The 10,285-nt window shown below is 40.8% G+C and overlaps 1 protein-coding gene across 1 annotated transcript in view; it reads right to left on the reverse strand.

Moving 5' to 3' along the window:
- Positions 1-7,605, reverse strand: part of LOC131993441 (regulator of microtubule dynamics protein 2) — a 50,252-nt gene extending 42,647 nt beyond the window's left edge. The window contains 2 exon segments of the mRNA XM_059359352.1: positions 7,064-7,388; positions 7,488-7,605. Of these exon segments, the coding sequence (XP_059215335.1) occupies positions 7,064-7,388; positions 7,488-7,605 (443 nt within the window).
- Positions 7,606-10,285: the final 2,680 nt, after the last annotated feature.

Below are 10,285 nucleotides of genomic sequence, written 5' to 3' on the forward strand. Positions count from 1 at the left end.
CAACGAATTACAAGTTCCTACAAGACACTTTGAAATGAGGCCTTTGACAGCTTGGCACGGCGACAGGCTGATTGATGGCTCTCCTTACCTGCAGAGCTAGCTCAGGAAGCCATTGTGACACATGAGGAGTGAACGGAATAAACAGCTGGAACCTTCAACCTCTTCAGCGTCTGCGTCTGCATGTTCCCCGATTTGATCGACACTACCCTGCTGTATAATTCTGACATTATGTCACTCTGATTGTTGTGAACATTTCTGCAGAGGGAGCATGCATCAACACAGACTGCAGCTGCAGCTGAACGCTCTTATCAGACAGGTTGGAAACACTGGTCACACTTGAAATGTCTCTGCAAACATACAGGACGAATTTCATTTACAAAGATAATATTTTTATATTATTTTAAATGAGTATGATAGAAGTAGAGGAAACATTTCACAAACACAAATGTTGGAAAACCATTAAGCTTACAAAAGCAGCTCCTGGAGGGTATGAACACAAGCCGCTGCCTATTCATGATGAGCATCTATCACAGTCTGCAGAGCTGCAGGATCTGTTCCAGGATCTGTTCCAGGATCTGTTCCAGGATCTGGTCCAGGCCCTGCTCATTCTTGCACAATGCCCCCTGTTGGAAACCTTCTGCCTCACTAAAACAGCTATTTACAGTTTAGAAAGTTCAGCAAACTGTGCAACTGAACATACATGTGCTCTAATTTATAAAAACCAGTTGCCGATTGTTATTAAAACTGACATTCTGCAGATTTTCAGGCAGCAAAATGTTTGCAAACTCCCACAGTGCACCAAGCAATAAAGCACTAATCTGTCTAATCTTATATGTATTCTGAAGGCTTTAGATTTCAGCAAACATGCAATAACTATTACTCAATCCTTAGCATTATAGCTCTTATGGGGATATGGTAACACTTCCAGCCAGCAGCAGAGACATGAAGGCCTTTAACTGGCTGAGAGGATTAGAGGAGTAGCTGGCTCCTCTGGGGGAAACGCTGTTACTCCCTGAGGAGCTGGATCTCCTCTGCTCCTTCAGCTCCACTCCCTCCGCCCAAACAAATCACAGAGCGGCAGGAAGGCTCTTTAATTATGGGAGGTGTGTGCGTGATGTGATTTCTTTAAAGCATAATAACTCTGGCTGTAATTAACAGCATTTGATGCGGCCGACGACTTGTCACTCAAAACCTGTGAACCACATCTGCTAGAGGGCAGCCGCACACCTCCACCTGCTGCTCTCAGCCAATCAGGAGGCAGACTGTAACATTAGTCGAGACAGGGCGATCTGAGATGTTTACCCATCGGGAGAGAAGACTCATGTGATACGCTGTTGTTACCTGTACATGAGCTGGCTCTCTCTCAGTGACCTACATTAGTTTTAGGCCAATATCTTTGCTTTTCATGTCGGTTTAATGTTGGTTTATGGACGCATGAACCTGGTCGACTCTTAAAGGGACAGTTACATCCAAAATCTTTCCACAAAAGTGAATTATGCTTGTGTTGCTGAGGTTTTTGTCATTGTTTTTTCCTCCTTTACGTTGTGCTGTATTTCTTTCTCTTTATCTCTGTCTTCCCGTCCTGTTCTCTGTCACATTGTTTGTGTGTTTTTTATACTTTTTGGACGGTTGATGGCTAATTACGTTGTACTACCCTGTACAATGACAATAAATACTATCTGATTCTTCTCTCTAGATCAGGGGTCTCAAACTCAAATTACCTTGGGGCCGTTAGAGGCAGGATCAACAGGACCAAAAAAGACACAAAATAATAAAAAAAAGACTTATTAGTTATTATTTAGACACAAAATTACCAAAAAAAATTTACTTTATCTATGACATGCCAGAGTACAATCACTGTGAGCCAACACAACATAATTTAGTTCAATGTGCATATTTTTATGTATAACTGAATGACAATAAAGTCTGTCCAAGTCTAAAACATATTTATATTTGTTGTTATGTTATATATTTTAGTTTCATACAGTTCATACAGTTTCGGTTAGTTCTTGTTTTTTATTTTTATTTCAGTTAACGAAAATGTTTTTTCAGTTCTAGCTTCGTTACTTCGTTAGATTTCATTAACTATAATAACCTTGCCTTTTCCAACTTTTTGTACACAGATATGATAATAATAATTGTCCAGAATTCTGCAAAATTTCACACTTTGGTGACCCAATACCCAACCGAAGTGCTGCAGCTTTTCCCAAAGTGTGTATTTTTGATTTTGGGGGGCGAACTGTTAACAACTCATCTACTGACCAGTATTTGAATGAAGAACTTGTTGGTTTCCTGGTTGAACTCTGCTGACTCTGTTAGATGATAGTGTCTGTGTGTTGGTGTGTTGGCCTGAGGAGCTGCAGAGAGCAGAGCAGGCCCAGTCATCATCATCCTCCAGCCAGGAGCCTTGAACTGCTGCCAGCTCACACAACATCAACAACAGATGGTTCTTTTTCAATGGACTATCATTTTAAATCTCATCCCATCAAAGCAAATATCAACAGTTAGAATGACGATGACTAAGCCAAGGCTTTAATGTTTTAGCAGTCAGGCAGACAGAATGCTTTCTTGGAAATTACTGAATATATTTTTTTAACACGCGAGCCCAAGAACATTTTATCCATCGCTGGATTATTTAACCTGGATTGACCTTTTTGTAAGAAGTGAATGAAGCGCAAAGAAGAAATCAAACCAAACCAGCTGCTTTTACATCTTCACCACACAGTGTTGAGGTGTGCAGCGAGTGTCAGATCCGAGCGGTACGCCTCCTCCCAACAACTCCTACCAATGATTAATCAGCTGCCTTGGAGCACATTTTTACAACTACAACAACATGAAGAGGGCCAACTGAACATCCAGAGCAGCCTGGAGAATCAAATGGCTTTTTGTTTTTACTGTCTGTGTCCTCGAAGAATCACATTCCACTCAGGGGCTGGTCTAGGGCTGTTTCTTTATTCTTTCTGTTTATGTTTATCACGAGAAAAAGTAATTTATTATATGACTAATTTAAAGAGACAGTTTGTCACCAATATTAAAAAATACATATATACACACATATATATGTGTGTATATATGTACCGTGTGTATATATATACCACACCTTCCGTGTAACTTGGAGGGGTTCTGTGTCAGAACCCTGTCTACTCACCACAGGGGTCCCTCAAGGCTCGGTCCTTGGTCCGCTCCTGTTCTCGATATACACCAACTCCCTTGGCTCCCTCATCCACTCGCATGGCTTCTCCTATCATAGCTATGCCGACGACACCCAGCTAATCTTCTCATTTCCCCAGTCTGAAACACAGGCAGCAGCACGTATCTCTGCATGTCTGGCCGACATCTCCCAGTGGATGTCCTCGCACCACCTCAAACTCAACCTGGGAAAGACTGAGCTACTTTACCTCCCAGGGAAGGGCTCTGACCTCTGACCTCCACATCACTGTCCAGGACACAGTGGTTGTCTCCACAGAAACCGCCAAAAACCTTGGCGTGACTCTTGACAACCAACTGTCCCTCTCAACAAACATCACCGCTACCACCAGATCTTGCAGATTCTTGCTGCATAACATCAGGAGAATCCGCCCGTTTCTCACCCAGAAGGCAGCTCAGGTCCTGGTCCAGGCACTGGTCATCTCACGCCTGGACTACTGCAACTCCCTCATGGCAGGTCTGCCTGCCAAAGCCATCCGACCTCTACAACTCATCCAGAATGCAGCTGCTCGATTGGTCTTCAATCTTCCCAAATTTTCACACCAACACCTCTCCTCCGCTCCCTGGCTACCAGTGGCTGATACGCTTCAAGACTCTAGCTCTGGCGTACTCTGCTGCTAACGGTTCAGGTCCTACTTACATCCAGGACCTTGTCAAACTCTACACCCCTGCCCGTCCTCTCCGCTCTGCATCAGCCAAACAGCTGGCGACTCCCACCCTGCGTGGGTCAACTCGCCTCAAAACCTCCTCCAGACTTTTCTCTGTCTTGGCTCCCAAATGGTGGGACGAGCTCCCCACCGACATCAGGACCTCAGACAGCCTGGACATCTTCCTCCAGGCTGAAGACCTAACTCTTCCAACAATACCTCGGTTAAGTCATGGTCACCTAACACATATATATATTTAAAAAAAAAAAAAAATTGCTCTTCTTCTTCTTCTTCTTTTCTTCTTTAACATATAGCACTCCTTTAGCAATGACTTTATCAATGAATTTTTCAATGCTCTTAAAGTTATGTACTTACTTGATTCCTATGGTCTATGTCTAGTACCATCAGGTTGAATGCACTTATTGTAAGTCGCTTTGGACAAAAGCGTCTGCTAAATGACATGTAATGTAATGTAATATATATATACATATATATATATATATACATACATATATATATATATATATATATATATATATGTGTGTGTCCAAATTGTTTTGTTTTTTGTATAAATCACCTCCTCATAGCCACCTATGGTAAAATCTCCTCCATCCTCAGCTGATCAGATTTTTACCTCTATAAGATAATGACCTATGTCAAGTGTGTGACTCAATAAAATGTGACTTAGGCAATTTTTTGAACATGCGGTTGTGACTTAAGCAAGATATGGTAACACTTTATTTTGAAGGTGTCTACATAAGAGTGACACAAGCCTGTCAGAAACATGACATGACAAGTATCATGAGCATTAATGTTACTGCAAAGTGTCATTAATGGTCATGACACATCCCATGGCATGTTTATGACACGCTCATGTCAGTCATTTATTTATTTAAGTTACATAATTTTCACACAGTGTTATTACTATGCCAATAGCCATCCTTTGTTACATCCTTTTGGAGTGAAATGATCAATAAATGTCATATGTTTCACTTTTGGTGAAGTTTTTTGTGTTTCCTGCAAAACTTGAAAAAATGAGTTAGTGATTATTTTAACAGGGAGACGATATTAAGAAATGTAAGAGTCTGATGACAAGTTATGACTGAAGCTAATACAATTCTGATTTTAGTATATTAATGTTATTGCATATATTTTTTGTATATGTCTGAAGATAATAAGGACATACTTTATTAAACTAAATACATTTCACTTTTATATGAATGAACAATATCGCCATAATGAGGCACAATTCATTGTTTTGTTAAAATAATATTTTCTATATTTTTAAACATATTTTTGATTCACAAATTCATTACCATAATGCGTCCAGATAAAAATGTCATGGTTTCCCCACACTTATATACAATAAATATTTAATAAACTTTATAAAAATAAATATACATTTGTTTAAAAATATTTAAATTATAAGTATAATTTAACAGAATATAATCAAAAATAATGGTTTTTAACAATATAAAGAGCATATAAAGAACAAAATCTGAATGAAATTTGATGAGAAAACATGGTTAAATGTTACTGTAATGATGGAATCGTTTCCATTAAAATATGTATATTTTAATAAAAATTAAAAAAAAGTGACACCAGCTACCCTTGAGCATGTTTAAGTGCTCGCCAAAGAAAAAAAAGAAAGAAAAAACTTTCGTCGTCGTTTTTATTTCTATTTAAAAATGTGTTACGGTCATGAATTTTGCTCAGTGTCTCTATAAATGTCAGAAAATACCTTAAAATGTTTAAATAGATTATAAATTCATATAAACAGTGACTTTAGACTGTAAATGTTATAAAGGGTGAAAGCTCCTGGATGTCTGTATGAGCTGAGCTGTTGATGAGAATCAGCTGTTAGTCTGATCTTCAATGAGCAGAAATCCTGTCAACAGTGGAGTCTGCTGGACGAAACATGTACTGATGATGATGATGATTCTACATTTTGTGAAGGAAATTTGGTGTTTCCTGCATGGTGGGACATGAGGTAGGCGGCGACCTACTTGATATTCAAGACACAAGGCATTGTGGGAACTGACTCTGTGAACTTAGCTCTGATAACACCATGAGAGAGGGGAACGTGTTGACCAGTGGGCTCTGTCCTGATGTGGTGCATAGGGCAGGAAGATAGGGCCACATTGAGTCTTACTGAAGAATCAATGTTGGGAAATACAACAGTCATAAGTCGAGCGGTGTACGGGACTTTGTTGTTCTGTAAAAGAGCCATTCGGGATTGTGCGGTGTATGGAACACGAATGTGCTAATAAAACTTGCTGAACAGAGTATTGAGTGCTTTGTTCTTGGCCAGCTCACCCACTAACTTAGTGCAATTGACCAGAATTGCCACGACAATTTAAAGCAACATCACATCTACACATGAACACCAGATAATATGAGATCAATGAACACCAGATAATATGAGATCAATGAACACCAGATAATATGGGATCAATGGGATCAATGAGATCAATGGGATCAAACCAGCTGATGCTCAGCTTCACTTCAGTCATCACACTTTATAATCATCTCCACCTCCCTCAGTCACTTCCTGTTCCTGATCACAGCTGATCTATTGATTAGTTATAGAAACGTCCTGCTGTAATATTCTATAAAACACCACAATGATTGGATCCTCTTTGTTTTAATTAACTCTATGGAGTTTGGGGCTATTTTGTCCATTTCTGAATCCTTTTCATCCTTCCTGTATACACCACTTAAAAATGTTTCAATGCCTTCTGATCTTGTGATTGTGATCCTGTCACCAACTCTGGTTTTTATTCTAGTGGGACTCGATTTTATTTGTGTCTTGTATGTTTAGCATAACAGTTTTGGTCATTTTGTGTATTTTTTAGTTATTTTGTGTTTTTTTTGTCATTTTGTGTCTTTTTTTGGTCGTTTTGTGTCTTTTTTGGTAATTTTGTGTCTTTTTTTGTCATTTTGTGTCTTTTTTTGGTCATTTTGTGTCATTTTGTGTCTTTCTTACTAATTAAAGACCTTCCACACAACACGGTAAAGTGCCATTCATATAAAACTCACATTAAACTTTCATATCAAGGTGGGGGCCACAAAATATCATCACGAGGGCCACAATTGGCCCGCGGGCCGCCAGTTTGAGCCCCCTGCAGTAGAGAGATGTGTGTGTAGAGCAGAGTAATGAGTAATAATAAACCTGGAGGATTAAACCCAGCAGCTGCTGAAGGACTCACCCTCCCTCGCTCTCGGCCTCCTCGGAGCTGCGTCCCCCGGCCCGGGCTGCCGCCGCGGCCCCTGCGGCCCGTTTCCTGCGGGTGGGCGTGGCCCTGTGCGGCGGGCTGGCCCGGCGCGCCTCCTCGCGTCCCGCCAGCTCCTCCCGGACCCGGTCCGGCAGCGAGGGCAGAGCGTTCTTCAGAGACTTCATCTCCTCCTTCAGCTCCGACACACACTGGATCAGGGCCTCCAGGCGCTGCAGCACCAGCTGGCCCCCCGGCCCCCCCGGCCCGTCCAGCAGCATCAGCCCGGCCCCCGGGTCCTGGCTCCGGTTCAGGTAGTAGCCTCCCGGGTCCTGGGTCCGGTTCAGGTAGTAGCCTCCCGGGTCCTGGCTCCGGTTCAGGTAGTAGCCTCCCGGGTCCTGGGTCCGGTTCAGGTAGTAGCCTGGACACGAGGCTCTCCGTCGGGACCGGTAGCCCTGGTAGAACACGGCAGCCAGGCTGAGGCCCGCCACTCCAGCCAGAGCTCCCAGAACCAGAACCTTGCTGTCTGCCTGGGCCATGCTGGAGCCCTGCTCACACACACACACACACACACACACACACACACACACACACACACACACACACACACACACACACACCATACACACACACACACACACACACACACACACACACACAGAGACACACACACACAGACACACACACACACACACACACAGACACACACAGAGACACACACACAGAGACACACACACACACACACACACACACACACACACACACAGAGACACACACATACACACACACACACACACACACACACAGGGTTAAAGTGAGACACTTTGTAGTTTGTAGTTTATTTATTTAAAGCGAGCGACAGCGCACAATAAGACATTAATCTTGTACAACAAGAGAATATCAATCAGTCACTCAGACTTTATCTGTAGAGCACTTTTCATACAAGAGAGTGCATCTCTCTCTCACAAAGCGCTTTACATAAAAAAGGAGAAAATAACAACAATAATAATAAAAAATGACGAAACATAGACACAAGCAAACCCAGAAGACCTGAGAGTCCTCCAGGGTTCACAGGATAAAAGTAAATCAGATAAATCCGCATTGTGCCAGCAGGTTCTAGCAGATTGATATTTCCACCTGTAGTCGCTGGGCGGGTTGATGGAACATTACATAGAAAATTATTATAGAAAAAGAAAATGACACACACACACACACACACACACACACACACTTTGTGTCTTTTTTTGGTCATTTTGTGTCTTTTTTTAGACATTTTGTGTCTTTTTTAGTCCAAAAAAATATCACCTAGTTTCTGATTTACTTTCCTTCTTTCTTTTTATTTATTTATTTATTTTTTAACCTATGATGTTAATGCCTAACTCCATGTTTTTGGTTAATATTTGGTTTAAAAGTTATCCAATGTGTGTTAGTAATAATTATTAACGTTAGATGATAATCATTAAAGCTCATAGTGAGAGCAAACACCAGACAACTCTCTATCTGAGGAACAGCTGGAGCCTTCATCACCCTCTTCATCATCAACTCATCGCCTTCAGCTGAAGTTTAAAGCGAGTCGTTGGTAGCAGACGAGCTCTGAGTATTAACTGCTGATCAGTTGGGATTTTACCACACAACAATCTCTAGGGTTTACAGAGAATGGTCCAAAAAGAGAAAAGGTCAAGTAGTAGTCCTTAAATATTAAATATGTTAGTAGGATGAAGTTATTTCATGTAGAAATAGTTCTGCTGACTGTAGTGAGTCTGTTAACTCTGTGAAGTTCAAGAACACAAAGAAAACAAACACCACCAGAGTCCCTGAGAACGGCCCTGAACAGCAGCGGTGGAACGTTACTAAGGACATTTACTCAAGTACAGTTTTGAGGTACTTGTAATTTACTTGAGTATTTCAATTTATGTTCTACTTCACTACATTTTCAGGCCAATATTGTACTTTTTACTCCACTACATTTTACTGCCAGCTTTAGTTACTTTTTAATGTGAGATTTAACACAAAAACATGATCAATTTAAAGTGATTAGACATTTATTTAATTAAAAATCATAACAATGTATTAAATAGTTAAAATTAGCCCTATCTGGAGAAAGTTAAAATGTGCTCACATAAATGCATAAATAATAATAATAATCTCATAATATATTTCAAATATATAAAACAACCTAACATGTACTTTCACTTTTGATACTTTAAGTACATTTTGATGCTGATACTTTTGTACTTTTACTTCAGTAAGTTTTGAATGCAGGACTTTTACTGTAGTGGAGTAATTTCACAGTGTGTATTAGTACTTTTACTGCAGTAAGGGACCTGAATACTTCTTCCTCCTCTGGGTGGATGAAGTTATTTCATGAAGCTGTTTCATCTGTTAACTGTGTGGATTACAGGAACACAGCTAAGTTTAGCTACCAGGAACAGAAAACACCACCAGAGTCTCTGAGTAAATCCCTGAACTGTACTGAAGGTAAATTAAGGTTATTTTAACGGTTTTTAACAGTTTTTAACGGTTTTTAACGGTTTTTAACGGTTTCCCCTGATGCTGTGTTTACACTGGCCATAGCCTTGATATGAACATTAACCTCTACCTGCTCTAGGTGCAGAGTCTCTGTTGTGTAAACAAATGCTAATGAGACGGAATGCTAATGTAACAGTCTGTTATCAGCAGTTTACCTGAAACCAACAACAACAACAACAACAACAACAGCTGAGATAATTGGATCAACATGCTAATCACAGCCAGTGTTAGCCTGTTAGCCTGTTAGCCAGCAGTCAGAGTCCCTGGAGCTCTTAAACACAGTGACTTTAATGTCTAGCGGGGTCTCCAGCAGAAGTCACCCTAATAAAGTCCATAATGTTAATATTAAGCTATAATATGTTAATTAGCTGCCAGTGACAGCTGCTAGCTGTCAGGTGGCTAACCGCTGAGCTAACACTCAAAACAAAGTTATTATCAAGGTTAAACGGTCAGAACGAGTTAAAATAAACATTCTCAGCAACACAGGACAACAACAACAAGTTACACACACATGTTACTGCCAAATAACAACAACATGTGAGATATTAGAGCCCTTACTGCAGGTAAAACAGGTGAGAAGAGGCTCTTCTGTTGACAGCTCGCTGGTGTAACCGTTAAAGCGGTCCGGGTGGACTCACGGGACGCTACAATCACACGTTCCGACCTTTAACCTGCGTCAAACTCACGATA

The sequence above is a fragment of the Centropristis striata genome, chromosome 20 (assembly GCF_030273125.1).
Source record: "Centropristis striata isolate RG_2023a ecotype Rhode Island chromosome 20, C.striata_1.0, whole genome shotgun sequence".
Lineage (NCBI taxonomy): Eukaryota > Metazoa > Chordata > Actinopteri > Perciformes > Serranidae > Centropristis > Centropristis striata.